This window comes from Oncorhynchus mykiss, chromosome 7, assembly GCF_013265735.2.
Source record: "Oncorhynchus mykiss isolate Arlee chromosome 7, USDA_OmykA_1.1, whole genome shotgun sequence".
Taxonomy (NCBI): domain Eukaryota; kingdom Metazoa; phylum Chordata; class Actinopteri; order Salmoniformes; family Salmonidae; genus Oncorhynchus; species Oncorhynchus mykiss.
This window is the reverse complement of record NC_048571.1, coordinates 44,714,864-44,736,507: the sequence shown is the minus strand read 5'-3', so window position 1 is coordinate 44,736,507 and position 21,644 is coordinate 44,714,864. Positions and strand designations below refer to the sequence as shown.

Genomic DNA, 21,644 nt, shown 5'->3' with positions numbered 1-21,644 from the left:
GACAGGTGTGTTTGTCTCACCTTAGTGGCCGTTCTCTTTCAACATGCCAAATCCTATCTTTACACAATCACTGCAATTTGCAATACCTGCCCTGAAGGTGAGGTGTACACAGGAAGGGTAGACCCAAAACACACACATCCTCGAAACAACACTAATACCAGTTAATACAGGCTGACTGTCATGGCCATTCAATTTGGTCTCAGAGCTAAATCTTAGCCAGTTGCGTAATAACCATAATTACACCCGTTCTACTCCAATTAGCCTTCCTAGTTCCATTTGGAGAGTCAAAAGCACAGACGTCAGTGGAGCACTAATCGGGCTATCTAATGTAGGCTGATGATGATTAAGTGTTCAAATGTGTTTAAGGAGTTTAGGGCGCCATTTTATCTTAAATTGTATAAATTGCTTGTTGATCTGAATTTGACCTAGCATGCACATTTTCATTTCCAATTCCGAAGGGAGTGGCTCACTATTGCCAGAGCCTGCTGTGTCTTCTGTTGTTATGGTGAGAGGAATGGTGATTGTGCCGAAGACAGTATTTCATGAGAAGAAGGGGGAAGGGGGGGGGGGGGGGGTACATGAATGGTCAGAGGCTACATGACAAGGCACTAACCTTTTGGCTGTCCGCCTCGCTGAATGTCAGACCAAAGTAGTCCTTCTCCAGGAGGTTGAGGTGCTCACACACCTTGTCCAGCAGGGCCTGTCCTTTGCAGTGCTTCTGCAGAAACACAGACACACGTGTCATTCAAATCAAGGGTCAATCAAGGGACAGGAGATTTCTGACCATGTGACCTGGCCTCACTGATTAAAGCATAACGACACCGCATGGTTTTGTTGACGTGCATACATTTGTATTCTTGGAAGTGTATTGAGAGTGTCATGTAACTGCAAATGTATCAATCAACACAACATAATGTGTCTCTCTCCCCAACCAGATAGGGAAGCCATCTTGACACCAGCTGCTATATGTTGCTGTCTACAGGCTAGAACAGTTCTGCCCTAGAGTGCTGTGTTACAGTCAGAATTGATCAAATACTTGACAGGGAAAATGAACACTGAATTGTAGGAAGATTGCTTTCTGCATGATAAGCGGTCTGAGCAAACAGTGCAATATCCAATGCCACTCAACCCTATCCAAATGGTTCATCTTCTTGTCACATTCCTGTGAAGGACAGACCGAAGAAGTGTGCAAATTTAGCTATCAAAGCTACTCAGATGTCAAAAGGAGAGAGACAACTGATGGGATGGCACTTTAGCAAATCATTCTAGCGATGATATACAGTACCTTGATGTAACTTTAACAAATAGAGGGGGAAAAACTATTGTGTAAATTCAAGAAGACATTCACACATAAAAAACAAAACTCTGACTCCATCAGAGTAACATGGTACCCCGGTATTTCAATCCCAGAGTCCAGACTATGGGTGGAGGGTGCTGCTGCACACACGCACACAAGCACTCACGCGCACACACACACACACACACTTTTCCCTGGAGTACGTAGCTAGTGAGCTGTGTGTGTGAGCTGTGCATGCTGCTCTCCGGGTAGTAAGCGTCTGTGCGGCTCAGAGCTTTCCCTGGAGCCTGGTTTCCGCGGTGACAGGGAGACAGAGCAAGCCGTTGCCAGGGAAACAGATGCAGATGTGTGCACCATCCCTCTAGTTTTTGGTTCCTTATTATCTCAAGGCCAGAGCTAGGAGGAGTTTTAGTATTCAGTATTTATTTGCATCCCCAGTAGCTGCTGCCAGTCCTGGGAGTGTGTCTTCTGGCTCATTAGGATTGAAAAGATTGTGGGATAATACTCTGGAAGCACTTATGAACTCTCCCCGTCTCATTCAACACAGTTCCCATGGCAAGGTTGTAGAGAGAAGATGTAGATGTGGATGTAGGGTCTGTCGGAGTGGACAGTCTGGCATAAAGATGATCTATTAAAAATATACATTCCGGGCATGTTAAGGATCTTAATATGCCGGTGACTAAGACACTGAGGTGTTTGTCCGTGGACACTCCCTTTCACGGTGTAATTACTTCAACTCCACCTTGGCAACTTCCTCACAAGTGTTTTCCCTCAAAAGAAGCACAGGAGAAAGTAACACATTTAAAATATTGGCAAAGAGTACAAACAAACTCATTGTCAGAGTCACAAGGTATTCTATAAAACATATGGCGCCAGAAATAGCAACATTCTGCACAATAACACAGTGCAGCTCATCCATGCATGGCCTGATAGAGTATGCACTAGTAAGCTGAAGGAAGGGGTGAGGGAAGTATGGGAGTGTGCGGCCCCCTCTCCCCCTGCAGCCCCTGGGGTGCCAGAGCCAAGCAGTCGTGACGAGACGGGCTAATTAACCCTTGGATGGGGCACCTCCTCCAGTGAGAGTTGTCACAGAGTGGTGCCTGCCTTTCCTTAACACTATTATTATCAACTCCTGGAGCATGGAGGAGGTTTGATAGGACTGGCTTGACATTGCAACCCACCAATTAAACACCGGAAGGGGGTCGGAGGCAAGCCGGGAGTGAGGTAAGGGTTTTGGATAAACACTGTACTGCAGCAGCTTGTTACGTCAATATGATGAGTAAAATGGGGGGGTTCGATATGTGCATCATTCTGTAGTAATGAATGGAAGTACAAAGGGAAGCAAAGGACACTACAATGCTTAAAGGCTTTGGTAATCATAATTTGGAGTTTTATGTCTAGTGTTGAGAGCAGCAAAAGGTTTGCGAGTGGCTTAAAAGTATTTGTTTACCTATTTTTGCTATTTTTTCTTTTGAGAAAGGTTGGTGAAAGCGAGGCTAATGTTCTTGAGATTCTTACATCAGAGACACAGACACACGCACACACCTTTGCATGAAATTAAGTATCATAAGGGCAGCTCACGATAACACAATATTCTATTTTCTGCTTGACTGCACCTGGGTCGCAATGTAATGAGTATAGATTTCCCATTGTTCTGTCACTGGGTTTTGTTGAGGGATTTTATGTGGCAGAAAGGGAGATATCCTCTGACCCTCAAAGTGTACAGTATTTCTGCTCTGCCATGTTGTATATTTATGTCTAGGAGGGGCCCTGGAAGAGGGGAGAGAGGGCAGTGGGGTGTGGCAAAGCCTGCCTTCCTGGCTGACACTAGCTGCTTTTTTTCCTACATGCACTAGCATTGCTTTCAATTGTATTTGGTTGCACAAAAAACAGTCAGAGGGAAGCCAGAAGTTAAATACAATTGCATTTCAACTTACTTGGGCAGGACGGTTGGTCTTTATGAAGGGGGTCATTTGAGACAAAACATCTAAACAATCGTATTATGACATAGACTTTTCAAACATGGGTCTGTTGTAGACCCACTTCATCTCTGCTTACCTCATGTCAGGCTATACAGGGGGAGGTTGAGACAACATATCTAAACGGTCGTATTATAACTTGGGGGGGGGGGGGGGGGGGGGGGGAGTGGGTCTACAACAGACCCACGTTTGAAAAGTATTTTTAAATAATACGATTTTGTCTCTAATCTCCAGTCGTCATAATGACCAACCGTCCTGCCCACCGGCACAGAAAGTTGAAATGGAATTGCATTTAACATCTGGCTTCTCGGTGGACTGTCTTTGTGCAACCAAATACAATTGAAAGTAACACTAGTCTACTGTATGTAAATACATCCGCATTGCTAAAAGGTAGGCTGGTACAGATTAGCCAGGGAGAGGATGCTGACTACAGTGACCATTCTCTACCAGCATGAAGACATGTCTTGTTTGGTGATGAAGCTGTAATAACAGCCACTGTAAGCGAGAGAGCCTGCTTTTCCTTCACTATATTCTCTGTGTCACTAATCCTAATGATTGGAATGTGTGTCTGTGGCAGAGAATGGTATAACCTTGCCCCACGGAGAGCTCCCAACATGACACCCTGTCTGTCATCTGCTTTACGCCGGCCTTATCTGCACTCTGCAGCTCCAACATAATCACAACAAAGACATAACGTCCGAAAGTAAAGAAACTAGTCGCATCTGCTGGTAAAACCACACAAACATATTTTGACTGGTTCCTTCCAGGACTTGGAAATGTGGCCTGCAATAGTAAAACATAGCACTGCTCTGGAGGGAGGTTCCTTACCTCAATCCCCGCCTCATAGTCAGAGGTGTCCAGTAGGGTGACCTTGAAGGGAACAGTCTTTGGCCGTTTGGAAGTCTTCTGGGGGGACTTGGGGGTCTTGCATGGGGTGGTCTTCTCTGACACGTCGTCTGTTTCCCTGTGGTCGTCGATCAGTTTGGAGTCCTGGTCCTACATAGGGGCGTTACATAGTCACAGGTGAAATTCTAAGTAAATGAATGATGTCCATTATAATTACGACTTTAATAAACATGAGCTGGCACACACCCAGAAAAATTAGTTTGTGTGGACGTGCTGACTAACAATAAACTATAAACTATCAAAATAAAGAAAGTTGCACACTCCATATATAAACTCCCAGCAATTTAATGGGTATTTACCAACGTTTCGGCATCCACCTGAGGAAGGCACAGTGATGCCGAAACGTTGGTAAATACCCATTAAATTGCTGGGAGTTTATATATGGAGTGTGCGACTTTCTTTACTTTGATAGTTTACATTATAATTATGACATCACTGAATGTGTGTAAATGTCTGTCAATGGATGATGTAGGACGAAGATTACACGTGATCTCACCAGAAAAAACACAAGGCCCTAATTATAGTGTAGATTGAACTTCCTGTGCTCTCCTACGTACCTGTTTAGCCATCTTGCCGTCTGAAGCAGAGTCTTGCATGCCTGCTGCTGCCCCCTTCTGCTGGGAGGACACTTCTGCTGCGTTCTTCACCTCAGGGCCAGGCTCTGTTGGCATAGCAACCTCTCCTTAACCTAAAAAAACCACACAAAAGCAAAGTGACCTGCATGACACAAAAAGAGAGTTTTCCAAACAGTATGCAAGTAGGTGCCTGTACCAACTGGGTATTTCTCAGGCAGCCGCGATGGCAAGGTATGACATCGCAAAATTACATTTCAAAATGCCATAGGTTAATGTGATTCAGCTCTTTGGTGGTAGCAGTTATTCTCTGGCCTCCAGAGCTATATACAACAAACAGAGGCTGTAACAGATAAACAGTGCTGCAGAACGCCATCATCGTTCTGCTTCCTGTGGTGACTGTCTGCTAAAAACCACCTTGTCATCAAGGACATTCACTTCATTTAAGACATCTCTCATTCAGGTAATCATCTTCTACTTAGGCCAGCAGTGCTTCAGCAATTGAGACGATGCAATCACCAGAGAAAGTCATGCAATTCATTTAGCTGCATGCAAGATTGTGGACTGAATATTGTTCGCACTGGGAGCCGCTGGTAATTTCAATCGAGTTATGATTGTGAGCATGTAGAATTAAACAGTGAGATATCCTCGCTAAAGAGTAATGGTAGTGGTCATTACTAGGGCTGTGGCGTCATGACATTTTATCAGCTTGTCATACAAAATGGCTGCTAAACGTGTTAATGAACACGAGGCAAAGGAACATTACAAAAAGTCAAATCAATCAAATCAATCAATTCAACATACACCATCACAATGAATCTTTATTTAAAGCAGGTCTAAAGAAACACTATGATATGATGAAAATGTATTTCAGATGAACAGAACAGGCGTACTATAATGTTATCTGACTATGTGAAATGCCATGGGCTGCATGCTAGTTCATTTAGCAGACAAGATATGCTTGTCTCCTGGGCAATTATTTAATAAAATAGAAAGGATATTTTGAGTGTAAAAGGGATCATTAGAAACAGGTCCTATAGGGTAGATGTATTTGGCAACATTAGTTAGAATGTCTAAGAAATCCAAACGTCTATGGGCTGCATGATGCATGAGGCTATTGATGATTTGAAGAAGAAACAAACGCAAAAGAAGCTTGCGCTCTTGTTCCTTGTCTCAGGCTGCACACGCTGTTCTCTCATCAAGTGATCATATTTTCACCCACCAGACTATTCTCAATTTAATCTTGTCTTTACTAATATTTAAAATCAGTTTTGATTTAGAATGTCCCCAAAATCAAAATGGGCAGGAACAGGGTTAGGGTAAAAAAATAAATGTAATCCGTATGCACTCGAATAGCGAATGGAGGCCGCTTTCCCATTTGATTTCAATCATGCTGAGCTGTGATTAACATTAGCAGCTGAGAAATAAATATCGTAGCAGCTGGGATCCCTCTCTTATTAGTGGCAACCATCAAAACTCTGCTTCACACGGGATTGCATATGGAAATGTCTGGGTTAATAATACACTTATTTTTCACTCCATCCATCAACCACTGTTTGAGGAGCGTGCAGCCTCTCCCTGCGCAACAGGTGATATTCCACCCAAACTGTATGCCATGGGGTTATCCAACCCTGTTCCTGCAGCCAAACCAAGTGAAATCTGTTCGGGAACATCGATATCAACATCTTTTCACAACAAAACACATTTCATTAAACTGTTGAGAGCACCTCTCTCTGCGTAATGGAGAAAGGAATGAAGGAGAACAGGAGATGGAAACGCACAGTGGTGAGATATTCTGTAGCTAAAAAGGTCATGTGTCAGCTTATTAATTATGAAAATACAAAAAATGCCCTATTACTAGGCTTTCAAAATCAAATACAAATTCACTATAATTGTAGGCTAATTCTGTAAGCTGCCCTGCACAATCAATGTACCAACAGTATTGTTTAATGGTTTTCTGCCGTGCTTAATATGTGGTAGGCTTTTAGACTTTATACAACAGGTGGGTCTAATGCTGATTGGATAAAAGCACATTCTGCCTCCCGAGTGGCGCAATGGTCTAAGGCACTGCATCGCAGTGCTAGCTGTGCCACTAGAGATCCTTGTTCGAGTCCAGGCTCTGTCACAGCTGGCCGCGACCGAGAGACCTATGAGTCGTTAGGGGAGGGTTTGGCCGGCAGGGATGTCCATGTCCCATCACACTCTGGCAACTCCTGTGGCGGGCCGGGCGCATGCACGCTGAAAACACCGTACACCTGGCGACCTTTCCTCTGACACATTGGGTTAAGGCCACATCCAGGTTAAGGCCAAACATTCCCTCATTGTGAAAAGTATCTAAGGTCTGGGTGAAGCGGGCATTGTGTCAAGAAGCCGTGAGGATTGGTTGGGTTGTGTTTAAGAGGACGCAAGGCTCTCGACCTTTGCCTCTCCCGAGTCCGTACGGGAGTTACAGCGATGGGACAAGACTGTAACTACCAATTGGAAACTAACCCTTTTTCTCCCCAATTTCATAAAGAAACACATATTTTAAAAAGTGCATTCCACAACTTAACACCGGCTAAATCTATGACATTAAAATGCCCATTTACTCTGTTCCATCTGATTGCGCAATACACTGTCTCATCAGCCCAGCCAGGCAATTTATAAACTTGATTTCCACTATAAAAAGCATCTAGACATTATCTCACATTTCTTTTAGACTAACATTTAGTTTTCAACAGCGGAGATTTGTATAAACATTGCTGTCTGTCTGTCCAACATTTGCAACATTCCTTCAATATTCAAATTTGATCTCCAGCTGCCCCATATTAATGAACTTGTCGGGATGAGACAGACAGTCAGGCAACTTTTCTCAGCCAGTCAAAGTCATAAATCAGCATCATTTTTATGGATATATACAAATAACTATTAATCGAAAACAGGTCAAATGAAATGAAGTGCAGCTAGTTTGTTGTCTTTCCAGCTTCAGTTTCAAGGGATTGTTTTAGTTGTGTTGGCTAGCTCCTCTGAACAACAGTGTCCTGATGAGAGAGGACATTTTCTATGGCAGGCAGAATCAGGGCACCCTTAGTTCATTGTCATGGATGTATGCAAATAAATGTCACTTGAAAGCAGCTTAAACAAACGCAAATGCAGTTACTTTGCTGTTATTCTGATGGCTTTTTGACGTGACAGTAAGTTAGCGGTAGTTGACTAGCTAGCAAGCAAGGGATGGCAATGGAACATTTAGAAAGAATGACTGGGTCGTGTCCATTGATACAGAACAAAAAGACTGAACTACTGGGTTAGGTCTCTGGCAACCGAACCAATAGAATGAACAACCAGCCTTAGCAACCCTAGATTTGTATCTATATATTGTGGAAGGAGGAAATAGCTTAAATAAATTAATCAAAATAACTGTTTCATGAAAACAAATGTCAATCGTTATTTGAATATGTTGGTAACCTGTATTAAAGTGGCAATGACCTCAAAGCCGGTGTTTGGAGGATATATTGACATGGTTTGCCTCAACTTAGTCGTCTCGGGCCTAACAACACGTGCCAATATATCCTCCAAACACTAGCTTCTATGGCATTATCACTTAAATGAGGCTTTTGTATAAAGAAACAAATCAACATTTTAATTCAGACCATGTTTTCAACAAATTGTCAACCTGTTGTTGATCTTCTTTCTTCAAAATTACCATCCCAGTGAGGTGAGTTTTAAAAGGATGATACTGTTTTAATGATCAGTGTTTGATGTGATATTCTATTGTATTTGCATTGATGTCAGAGTGGTGAGTACAAGGGTATTAGCAACCTAATGGTTGTTAACGAGCTGGGTACTAAATCAAATCACATTATTTTGGTCACATACACATATTTAGCAGATGTTAAAGCGGGTGAAGTGAAATGCTTGCGTTCCTAGCTCCAACAGTACAGTAGTATATAACAATTCACAACAGACACAAATCTAAAAGTAAAAGAATGGAATTAAGAAATATATAAATATTAGGATGAGCAATGTCGGAGTGGCATTGACTAAAATACAGTAGAGTACAGTATATACAGTTGAGGTCAGAAGTTTACATACACATAAGTTGGAGTCATTAAACCTTGTTTTTCAACCACTCCACAAAATTCTTGTTAACAAACTATAGTTTTGGAAAGTCGGTTAGGACATCTACTTTGTGCATGACGCAAGTAATTTTTCCAACAATTGTTTACAGACAGAATATTTCACTGTATCACAATTCCAGTGGGTCAAAAGTTTACATACACTAAGTTGACTGTGCCTTTAAACAGCTTGGACAATTCCAGAAAATTATGTCATGGCTTTAGAAGTTTCTGATAGGCTAATTGAAATTTTAGTCAATTGATAGGTGTACCTGTGGATGTATTTCAAGGCTTACCTTAACTCAGTGCCTCTTTGCTTGACATCATGGGAAAATCAAAAGAAATCAGCCAAGACCTCAGAAAAAAAATTGTAGACCTCCACAAGTCTGGTTCATCCTTGGGAGCAATTTCCAAACGTCTGAAGGTAGCACGTTAATCTGTACAAACAACAGTACGCAAGTATAAACACCATGGGACCACACAGCCGTTAAACCGTTCAGGAAGGAGACACGTTGTCTCCTAGAGTTGAACGTACTTTGGTGCGAAAAGTGAAAATCAATCACAGATCAGCAAAGGACCTTGTGAAGATGCTGTAGGAAACAGGAACAAAAGTACCTATATCCACAGTAAAACGAGTCCTATATCGACATAACCTGAAAGGCCGCTTAGCAATGAAGAAGCCACTGCTCCAAAACCGCCATAAAAAAAAGCCAGACTACGGTTTGCAACTGCACATGGGGAAAAGATTGTACTTTAGAGAAATGTCCTCTGGTTTGATGAAACAAAAATAGGAACTGTTTGGCCATAATGACCATCATTATGTTTGGAAGCACGAGGGTGGCAGCATCATGTTGTGGGGGTGCTTTGCTGCAGGAGGGACTGGTGCACTTCACAAAATAGATGGCATCATGAAGCAGGAAAATTATGTGGACATATTGAAGCATCATCTCAAGACATCAGTCAGGAAGTTAAAGCTTGGTCGCAAAAAATTCTTCCAAATGGACAATGACACCAAGCATACTTCCAAAGTTGTGGTAAAATGGCATAAGGACAACCAAGTCAAGGTATTGGAGTGGCCATCACAAAGCCCTGACCTCAATCCCATAGAAGATTTGTGGGCAGAACTGAAAACGCGTGTGCGAGCAAGGAGGCCTACAAACCTGACTCAGTTACAACAGCTCTGTCAGGGGGAATGGGCCAAAATTCATCCAATTTATTGTGGGAAGCTTGTGGAAGACGACCTGAAACGTTTGACCCAAGTTAAACAATTTAAAGGCAATGCTACCAAATACTAATTGGGTCTATGTAAATTTCTGACCCACTGGGAATGTGATGAAAGAAATAAAAGCTGAAATAAATCATTCTCTCTACTATTATTTTGACATTTCACATTCTTAAAATAAAGTGGTGATCCTAACTGAACTAAGACAGGGAATTTTACTAGGATTAAATGTCAGGAATTGTGAAAAACTGAGTTTAAATGTATTTGGCTAAGGTGTATGTAAACTTCCGACTTCAACTGTACATACGAAATGAGTAAAACAGTAAACATTATTAAAGTGACTAGTTTTCCATTTAAAAAGTGACCAGTGATTCCATGTTTATTTACATAGGGCAGCAGCCTTTAAGGTCGAGGGTTGAGTAACCGGAAGCTGGCTAGTGATGCCTATTTAAACAGTCTGATGGCTGTGTTTCAGTCTCTCGGTCCCAGCTTTGATGCACCTGTACTGACCTCGCCTTCTGGATGATAGCGGGGTGAACAGGCCGTGGCTTGGGTGGTTCATGTCCTTGATGATCTATTTGGCCTTCCTGTGATATCAGGTGCTGTATATGTCCTGGAGGGCAGGTATTGTGCCCCCGGGTATTGTGGTATTGTGCCCCCGGTGATGTGTTGGGCAGACCGCACCACCCTCTGGAGAGTCCTGCAGTGCAGTTGCAGTACCAGGCAGTGATATAGCAGCGATATAGCCCGATAGGATGCTCTCAATTGTACATCTGTAAAAATGTGTGAGGGTCTTAGGGACCAAGACACATTTCTTCAGCCTCCTGAGGTTGAAGAGTTCACTGTTGCGCCTTTTCAGACTGTCAGTGATGTGTACGCTGGGGAACTTGAAGCTTTTCACCTTCTCCACTGCCGTCCTGTCGATGTGAATAGGGTCGTAATCTCTGTTGTCTCCTGAAGTCCACGATCAGCTTCTTTGGGCCCTCACCTCCTCCCTGTAGGTTGTCTTTTCCTGTTTGGTAATCAGACCTACTACTGTTGTGTTGTCTGCAAACTTGATGATTGAGTTGGATGCGTGCATGGCCACGCAGTCATGGGTGAACAATGAGTACAGGAGGGGGCTGAGCACCCACCATTGTGGGGCCTTTGTGTTTAGGATCAGCGAAGTGGAGGTGTTGTTTCCTACCTTCACCACCTGAGGGCGGCCCGTCAGGAAGTCGAGGACCCAGTTGCACAGAGCGGTATTCAGACACAAGGCCCCAAGCTTAATGAGGAGCTTGGAGGGTACTATGGTGTTGAAGGCTGAGCTATAGTCAATGAACAGCATTCTTACATAGGTTTTCCTCTTGTCCAGATGGGATAGGGAAGTGTGAAGTTCAATACATCATCGGTAGATGTATTGGGACGGTATGCAAATTGAAGTGGGTCTGGGGTGTCAGGTAAGGTGGAGGTGATAGGATCCTTAACCAGCCTCTCAAATCACTTCATGATGACAGAAGTGAGTGCTATGGGGTGATAGTCATTTAGTTCAGTTAGCTTTGCTTTCTTGGGAACCTGTAACAATGGTGGACATCTTGAAGCAAGTGGGGACAGCAAACTGGGATAGGGAGAGATTGAATTGGTCCGTAAACACTCCAGCCAGCTGTTCTGCGAATGATCTGAGGACGAGGCTGGGGATACCGTCTGAACCGACAGCCTTGTGTTAGTTAACATGCTTAAATGTCTTACTCCCATTGCACACGGAAAATGAGAGCCCACAGACCTTGGGAGTGGATCACATCGGTGGCACTGTGCCATCCTCAAAGCGAGCGAAGAAGGTATTTAGCTTGTCCGGGAGCAAGACGTCAGTGTCCGCGACGTGGCTGGTTTTCCCTTACTAATCCGTCTGTAGACCCTGCCACAAATGTCTCGTGTCTGACCCCATTTTGTCTCTGTACTGATGTTTTGCCTGTTTGATAGGATTACTGAGGGAATAATTACACTGTTTGTATTCAACCATATTCCCAGTCACCTTGATTAAATGCGGTGGTTCGTGCTTTGTTTTGTGGTAATGCTGCCATCTATCCACGGTTTTCGGTTTGGGTAGGTTTTAATAATCACAGTGGGAACAACATCCCCTATACATTTCCTGATGAATTCAGTCACCGTGTCCATGTATATCTCAATGTTATTCTCAGAGGCAACCCGGAACATTTCCCAGTCTGTGTGATAAAGTCAATCTTGCATGGATTCTGATTGGACAGACCAGCATTGAATAGATCTTAGCACAGGCACTTCCTGTTTGAGATTCTTCCTATTGGAAGGGAGGTGCAGAATTGAGTTGTGATCTGATTTGCCGAAGAGAAGGCCAGAGGGCTTTGTAGCCACGCCGGAAGGGAGAATAACAATGGTTGAGTGTTCTTGTAGCGCAAGTACTACAGGCAATGTGTTGATAGAACTTCGGTAGCGTTTTCCTCAAATTTGCTTTGTTAAAATCCCCAGCTACAATAAATGCGCCCTCAGGATACATGGTTTCCAGTTTGCACAAAGTCCAGTGTAGTTCTTTGAGGGCCATCGGGGTATTGGCTTGAGGTGGAAAATACATGGCTGTGACTATAACCGAAGATAATTATCTTGGGAGGTAAGACGGTCGATTGTGAGACATTCTTGGTTGAGTGAAAAAAAAAAGGACTTGAGTTCCTGTACGTTATCACAACCATACCATGAGTAGTTAATCATGAAACATACACCACTGCCTTTCTTCTTCCCGGAGTTTTCTTTATTCCTGTGTGTGCGATGTACTTAGAACCCAGCTGGCTGTATGGACATGGACAGTATATCCAGAGAGAGCCAAGATTCAGGGAAACAGAGAATGTTACAGTCCCTGACGTCTCTCTGGAAGGGTGAACATAATCATGTAAAATACTTGGAAGTGGTGGAGTGTGTGCACGCCTACTGAGTCGGACTAGAAGTCCACTCTGAATAGCTCTTCTCCGCCGGCGGCATCTTGGAGCAACCTCTGGGATAAGTTCAATTGCCCTGGGGGGTACGAACAAAGGTTCCAATTTGGGAAAGTCGTATTTCTGGACTTAATGCTGGATAGTCACTGTTGCTCTGACATCCAAAAGGTTATTTCCGACTGTATGTAATAACACAAAAAAACATTCTGGGCTAATAATGTAAGAAATAACACACAAAAAAACAAAATACTGCAAAGTGGCTTAAGAGCTAGAAGCAGAGCTGTCATGTCTGTCGGCACCATAGACATTCTACCAACACATGTGCAGAGTGCATAAGAGGAGATTACCGTGAAACAACGGTCACATGAAATTTGACTTCGTCATGACTCGACTGCCAGTGTGGCGGTAATACGGTCACCACAACAACCCTAGTCATTATCTAATCATATTGAGTAAGCTAAGCTAACTATAACGTGAATAACTGATATAACAACTGACTGTTTGCGATGTCCAATCAATGAGCAGAAGAGAGTTTACATGACTCATCACATCGTTCCGTTTGGAACTCCGACCCAGTTGTCATGTCAACATAGCTGCCAGTGCTGCTGCAAACCATGACAAAAGAGACCCCAAATGGGAAATGCATAAAACATTCTAGACACCATGGCTAGTCATGGTTTATGTACATGGTCTGGCAATCAATAAAATTAATTTTAAAAGTGAACCCATACCTTTCTCTGTCCAGGTTCAACCAAAACATTCCAACATGAACTGCACTTGCTAGCTAGCTTAGCTCATCGCTAGCTAGTTAGCTAGCTTGGTAAAATATGGTTGGCAAATATGTAACATTTTGGCTAGCTAGCTAAATTGTACAGCCAGCATTTTGTCTATATTGCTGCTGTTGCAATTACCAAATGTTTGGATAAACAAATCATTAATGAAACCATAATGTGATGTATGACAGGGTTGGATGTTGCATGCAATTTCAATTGCGTTTTAATTGCTTTCTATATCACAGTTGCTATATCAATTGCACCTGCAACAGAAATGGCATCCTAATTGCTTTGTGTGATACAGACAAGTCACATAAAACTACATTTCAGAAAGGAAACACCAACTAGAAATATGTTTAACCATTTATTTAAGAATGTCTTAGTGATATAGGCTCTGCTCCTTCAGGGTAGCTCACTGCCCAAGCAAAGCATATATAACATTTCCTAAAAGCAGTGAGTGCGGTAAGCTACACCAATCTCCAAGCAGGAAAACAGAACCTAACAGGTGGAGGCTGGGGTGGTGATGGGAGAAAAATTAGCAAATGCATACTAGCAGTGGCAGCAAGATGTGTGAGCAGAACCGGTTAGCTTAATAAATGGATCGCAAAATAAGGTAGGGGGATTGCACCAATTAGATTGCTAGTAACAATCTTAGCTGATGTGTCAGCTAAGGCGAGCACCCGGATTATTTCTGAATTGGCTTCGCTTTATGTAGAATTGATATCAATAGTCATACAGTAATACATTTGTTATTCAGGATACCAGAGGGATGGGTTATTTAAATATATGCAGGAAAGTGAGGTGGTGGATGCCAAAGCACGTTATACCTAATAGTATACTTCCTTAATTCCACTCTGTCAAGGTATACACTTTTAGACAGGTATCGGACACAGGGACGCGTTCTCCTCTGACACTCTATCAAGAAAAACATGGCTCATCCGAGATGGCAGTATCCCCAATGGAACCAACCCTGCTGGGGCTACCGTGAGCCAGTCTGATGCCAGTTGTATTCAGTGTCACACTACCTCAGTGGAGATTGTATCTAATCCAATCTCCATCTGACCCCTGCTGCCCTGCTGCCCTCATGGCAAAAATCACATCCCCATAATGCGTAAGGTAGATTGGGCCGGTGGGCGGCCGTCATTATCACCAGGGGACAGAGACAGAAACATGACCACTTCTCTCAGGATCAAAGGGACAGACAGAGGCTGAAGGTTTAAGGTAGTGACATACTGTCCATGCAGCATGAAGAGACCCCTGTGACCGTCCGTCCTCCTCTATGCCATCTCAACCTCCGCTGTCTCATTACTTACAATCACATGGAATCGACAGGCATTAAATCCCCTCCTGTGGGACAAAAGGGCAGTGTGTGTGACTTCTCTGCTTTGCTCTGCTCCAGGGACTAATTCTCCCTGGCTGTCTGATCCAGCTGAGTCTCTGTGCCACACTGCTAAATACGTTTTCCCTCCATGGCTGAATCACAGAAATTACTGCAAAGAAGTTTTCTCACTCACACACACAGCTCCCTCCTAAATAAAGTGCCTCATAGGGTTATTAATACAAACAGCCACAGAAAGAGAATTATATTTCACTGCAGCACACACACACAATTGTGCAGCAGTAGCAACCTATGGGGATACCATTCCAATGTAAACAGCCATTCATACAGTATGTGTCTTTAATATCATCTATCTATTTACACCTCACTGTCAAGTCTCACCATCTCAGAGCTACTTTGAAATCTCACAAATCAAACATGGGTCTCCGTCTTCCCTTCATGTCGCAAACACATTTCAATAATTTCTCTAGCTCAGACACATGCTGACATCTCCTTTGAACATCCTTATGTGGTAAATGACATGAGGGATTCATTTGCAGCTGGGGTTAGGTAGAGAGAACCATGAAGAGGTCTGGCCACCTCTCGGAGCCTGGTTCCCCTCTAGATTTTTTCCTAGGATCCTGCCTTTCTAGAGAGTTTTCCTTAGCCACTGTGCTTCTACATTTGCTTTGCTAGCTCTTTGGGGTTTTAGGCTGTGTAAAAGGGCTTCATAAATTACATTTGATTGATTGATGTTAGCGTGTGTACATTAGCTTTGGAGTTGTTCACATGCACCTCACAACTAAGCCATCCCAGCTCCCATCTCCAGGAATATCTTCCTGGATGCTCAAACAGCCACTGTTATTTCCATTCTACACACAATAACAAGCACCCAAACACTCCATCAACCAACATGTGACCAACCACTCCCAGCCTGTTGGCCAGATCAATACCTAGCTGGTATTGGCCCTGCATGATTTAAAGAGGTACACAATTCAATATGGCATCGCTTTACTCTGATTGGGTAAAAGGTACAGTATAGTATATCAAAAACAGATACCAATCTCTCCCTACCGACTACAAAATGGGAAAAAGCCCTTGCAATCACTACGAATATCTATTTCTGGAAACAAATCTCCAATAACATCTTCACCATGACTAACAAGCCCAAAACACAACTTATAGAGTGTGCGATCATGCACAGAGCACATACCGTATCACTCAACACAAAATGGGATTGATTAACACCGACATCTGTTCACACAACACTCCCGACAACTACTTTCACAAAACCTGGTCCCGTCCACCCAATGTCCACTACAATTCTGGAAAGAAATAACACAAACTATCCACCCTTTTCGGTCATAGAATTCCACTCTTCCCATCCCTTTGCCTTCTTGGAAATGTCTCATCAGATCTACCACCTAAACATTATCAACTACCGCAAAAAAACAATATTACTCAACCAACTGTATCTTTGTCAATGGCTTAACCTTCTCACAGACCACATCATAATGGGGAAAAAATACTTTATTAAAATAATTCAACAAAAACTGAAAACCCCACTCCTCAACTCCTTGCAGCTACCAAAGAGCTGATCCCACCCTAGTGTTGTTTTCTCTAACACACAACTACTACTATTTATTTTCAGCTAATATATTATCATTATTAATTTGTACTTACAGTTGAAGTTGGAAGTTTACATACACTTAGGTTGGCGTCATTAAAACTTGTTTTTCAACCACTCCACAGATTTCTTGTTAACAAACCATAGTTTTGGCAAGTCAGTTAGGACATCTACTTGGTGCAAGACACAAGTGATTTCTCCAACAATATTTTACAGACAGAATATTTCACTCATAATTCACTGTATCACAATTCCAGTGTGCCAGAAGTTTACATACACTAAGTTGACTGCCTTTAAACAGCTTGGAAAATTCCAGAAAATTATGTCATGGCTTTCGAAGCGTCTGATAGGCTAATTGACATCATTTGAGTCAATTGGAGGGGTGCCTGTGGATGTATTTCAAGGCCTACCTTTGCTTGGCATCATGGGAAAATCAAAAGAAATCGCCCAAGACCTCAGAAAAAAATTTGTAGACCTCCACAAGTCTCATTCATCCTTGGGAGCAATTTCCAAATGCCTCGAAGGTACCAAGTTCATCTGTACAAACAATAATACGCAAGTATAAACACCATGGGACCACGCTGCCGTCATACCGCTCAGGAAGGAGACGCGTTCTGTCTCCTAGAGATGAATGTACTTTGGTGCGAAAAGTGCAAATCAATCCCAGAACAACAGCAAAGGACTTTGTGAAGATACTGGAGGAAACAGGTACAAAAGTATCTATATCTATGATAAAACGAGTCCTATATTGACATAACCTAATCATACCTTTTGGAGAAATTTCCTCTGGTCTGATAAAAAATAGAACTGTTTGGCCATAATGACCATCATTATGGTTGGAGGCAAAAGAGGTGGCTTGCAAGCTGAAGAACACCATCCCAGGTACAAACGTATCTATATCCACAGTAAAAACGAGTCCTATATCAACATAACCTGAAAGGCCGCTCAGCAAGGAAGAAGCCACTGCTCCAAAACTGCCATAAAAAAGCCAGACTACGGTTTGCAACTGCACATGGGGACAAGATCGTACTTTTTAGAGAAATGTCCTCTGGTCTGATAATGACCATCGTTATGGTTGGAAGAAAAAGGGGGAGGCTTGCAAGCCGAAGAACACCTTCCCAACCGTGAAGCACGGGGGAGGTAGCATCATGTTGTGGTGATGCTTTGCTGCAGGAGGGACTGGTGCACTTCACAAAATTGATGGCATCATGAGGCAGGAAAATTATGTGGATATTTTGAAGCAACATCTCAAGACATCAGTCAGGAAGTTAAAGCTTGGTCACAAATGGGTATTCCAAATGGACAATGACCCCAAGCATACTTCCAAAGTTGTGGCAAAATGGATTAAGGACAGCAAAGTCAAGGTATTGGAGAGGCCATCACAAAGCCCTGACCTCAGAGTGGAGATGGTGGGTATGTGGGAGAGATAAGGAGGGCTCAGAGAACAAACATGGGTGGGGGGTTATTTTGGGGGCGTATTCTGAGCGCCTTCACTTTTGTGTGTGTGTGTGTGTGTGTGTGTGTGTGTGTGTGTGTGTGTGTGTGTGTGTGTGTGTGTGTGTGTGTGTGTGTGTGTGTGTGTGTGTGTGTGTGTGTGTATATATATATATATGTATATACAGTATATATAAAAAAATATATATATATTATTAGAACCTGAGGAATGAGTTGGTTCTGGATGACAATGTGTTGGGTATGTGGGTGTGTAAAAAAAATATATATATATATTTTATTTTACACACGCACATACCCAACACATTGTCATCCAGAACCAACTTATTCCTCATGTTCTAATTGGGTCTCCTATCTGGAGATCCTTTTATGGATTCAGATTAATTACCAAATTAACGCAGACTGATGTCACAGAGGGAAGTGGAGGATCCCTCGGAACACATTGGTGCACATTCATTTCCTGTTCAACCTCATTAGTCATAAAAGCCCTGGCCTGGACAAATGCAGCACCAGGACCTCTGCAGAGGAGAACGCCTGTTCATCGTCCCCCAAAAGCAGCAGACTGACGTGTGTTCCAATACCATACTGTTTGTAGGCCAGCGTTTCCCAAACTTGGTCCTCTGGAACCCAAAGGGGGTTTGTGTTGGTTTTTGCCTTAACACTACACAGCTGATTCAAATTAACAAAGCCTGATGGTTAGTTGAATATATGAATCAGCTGTGTAGTGCTAGGGTAACAACCAAAACGTGCACCTCTTGAATTGCTTGTGGTACAGTATCTTGTAATTATTCATTACAGTCTCTCTCTCTCTCTCTCTCTCTCTCTCTCTCTCTCTCTCTCTCTCTCTCTCTCTCTCTCTCTCTCTCTCAGCTTTAATCTAAGTGAGAGAACGAAGAGAGAGAGCATGTGTGTGCAGAAGAGGACTGGCTTAGTTCAGAGACTCAGTTGCCATAGTAACAGTTCAGATGTTTTTTTTTTTCCTCCTACCAATCAGCAAATGTGACAACGCTATCTGTTGAAGAGAAAGAAGAGATGGAGGAAGAAAGAATGGGGGGGGGGGGGCAGTGGAAGAGGCAGGGAGCAGGAAAATAAGAAATCAGGAAAAAGGGAGAAGATGTACTTAAACGATAGGCAGGGGAAAGAGGGATTAGGACAGAAAGGAATGCCAAGCATTAGTGTTATTCTGCTTTGTGCTGCAGTCAGGACCACACAGCTCCCTAACCAGGGGGACCAACAATCTGCTGTGTCTAGACACCAGGCTGACAACAGGATCTGGGCCCAGCAACACACAGTATACCCCTTCCTCTGAGGACCGACCGGTGGGAGTCATACACTGGCACTGATAACCTGCTTCACACTTTCATCTCTGTTTTGACCAAGTGAGAACCTGCCAAAACACATTAATCTGCAGTGGGAGGGCTTGCTACAATACCAGTGGCAGTCTAATCCTCCCCACAAATCTCATTGCAAATCTATTCTGCTCAGTGGTAGTTAGTGAATAATCCCTGTTGTCCACTTCCATGGTGTAACTGCATGCTGTAACTACATGCTGTAACTGCATGGTGTAGAGGAGGACTGCATGCAGAGTGATGTCCTCCTCTGTTCTGTGTGGTTTTGGAATTAATGGTAATCTCTCCCACGTGAACTTCTGCCACCTTAATTATCTCGTTGGCACACGCAAGAACTTTGGCTGGTAGTTAGCTTGCCTGCTCTGCCATTTGAACGTCGGGTCATTGCAATCAAGTGAGGTACTTCAATCTTTAAAAACCTATATCGGCATGTTGAAAAGAGGCGAGAGAAGAGAGACATGGAGAGCCATAACACAGAGTAATTGTATCACAGAGGCAGAGCAGAAGACAAAGCCTCACTGCTTAGGAGAGACTGAAGGTATATCTCAACAGATGACAAGTTCTGGATGTCTGAGATAAAAACAAGGTGCTATCGTGTGTTCCGAGTTCCTTGTTCCCCTGCCCCTGAGAACATTCCAACTCTTACAGCTCTGTGACAGTCTAGATAGGATACAGATTTTGTCAAATTGAAGTCAAAATTATATCTATTTTTTGCATTTTATTTAACCATAACCTAATTCTACTAACCTTTTAATTTAATTTTCCTAACCTGCTGTGCAAGTTCTCCTAACCTGCCACGAAAAGTACATTTTGACAAAAGCTGTATCCCTTCCAGACAAAACCCTCTGTGACCTCTCATCAGTACACACTTCCTGCTACTGCTCCTGCTGATGGCTGCTGACAGGGGCCTGGCCGTGGGCAATATGGCCTCAGCTCCTCCTCACTACGGAGGGAGAACTACAGTGATTACTACTACTTCTGCAGAGCTGTTCATAACAACACATTCCTACCTGCCAGAAACACCAAGGACAGAAGACAGACAGCAGGGCAGAGCCAATCCAACACCTGCTTGTCGAAACATCGCATTCCAAAATCATGAGCATTAGTATGGAGTTTGTCCCCCCCTTTGGTGCTATAACAGACTCCAATTGTCTGAGAAGGCTTTCCACTAGATGTTGGAACACTGCTGCATCCGTTCAGCCACAAGATAATTAGTGAGGTCGGGCAATGACGTTGGGCGATTAGGCCTGGCTCGCAGTCTGCATTCCATTCATCCCAAAAGTGTTTGCATGGGTTGAGGTCAGGGCTCTGTGCTGGCCAGTCAAGTTCTTCCACACCAATCTCTACAAACCATTTCTGTATGGACGTCGCTATGTGCATGGAGCCATTGTCATGCAGAAACAGGAAAGGGCATTCCCCAAGCACAGAATTGTCTAGAATGTCACTGTATGCTATAGCGTAAAGTTTTCCCTTCACTGGAACTAAGGGGCCTAGCCCGAACCATGAAAAACAGCCCCAGACCATTATTCCTCCTCCACCAAACTTTACAGTTAGCACTATGCATTAGTGCTCCAGAGTCCAATGGCAGAGAGCTTTACACCACTCCAGCTGATGCTTGGCATCGCGCATGGTGATCTTAGGTTTGTGTGTGGCTGCTCGACCATGGAAACCCATTTCATTAAGCTTCTGACAAACAGTTCTTGCGCTGACGTTGTTTGGAACTCGGTAGTGAGTGTTGCAACCGAGGACAGACGTTTTTTTAAGCTCTACACTCTTCAGCACTTGGCGGCCCCGTTTTTTGAGCTTATGTGGCCTACCACTTTGCGGCTTAGCCGTTGTTGCTCGTAGACGTTTCCACTTCACAATAACAGCACTTACTGGGGCAGCTCAAGCAGGGCAGAAATTTGACACACTGACTTGTTGGAAAGCTGGCATCATATGACAGTGCCACGTAGAAAGTCACTGACCTCTTCAGTAAGGCCATTCTAAGGCCAATGTTTATCTATGGTGAATGCATGGCGTTGTGCATGAGATTATGCACCTGTAAGCAACAGGTGCGGCTGAAAAAGCCAAATCCACTCATTTGAAGGGGTGTCCACATACACTATATATACAA

General features: G+C 43.3%; 1 protein-coding gene across 5 annotated transcripts in view; it reads right to left on the bottom strand.

Annotated features, from left to right (window-relative positions):
- LOC110527864 (band 4.1-like protein 1) overlaps window positions 1–21,644 on the bottom strand; it is a 108,310-nt gene that overhangs the window by 41,588 nt on the left and 45,078 nt on the right. For all 5 annotated transcript variants that reach the window (XM_021609428.2, XM_021609429.2, XM_021609433.2 and 2 more), the window contains exons 2-4: window positions 4,740–4,870; window positions 4,105–4,272; window positions 614–718 (exon numbers count right to left, since the gene is read on the bottom strand). In XM_021609428.2, the coding sequence (XP_021465103.2) occupies window positions 614–718; window positions 4,105–4,272; window positions 4,740–4,853 (387 nt within the window). In that variant the 5' untranslated portion in view covers window positions 4,854–4,870. The remainder of the gene's footprint in view (window positions 1–613; window positions 719–4,104; window positions 4,273–4,739; window positions 4,871–21,644) is intronic.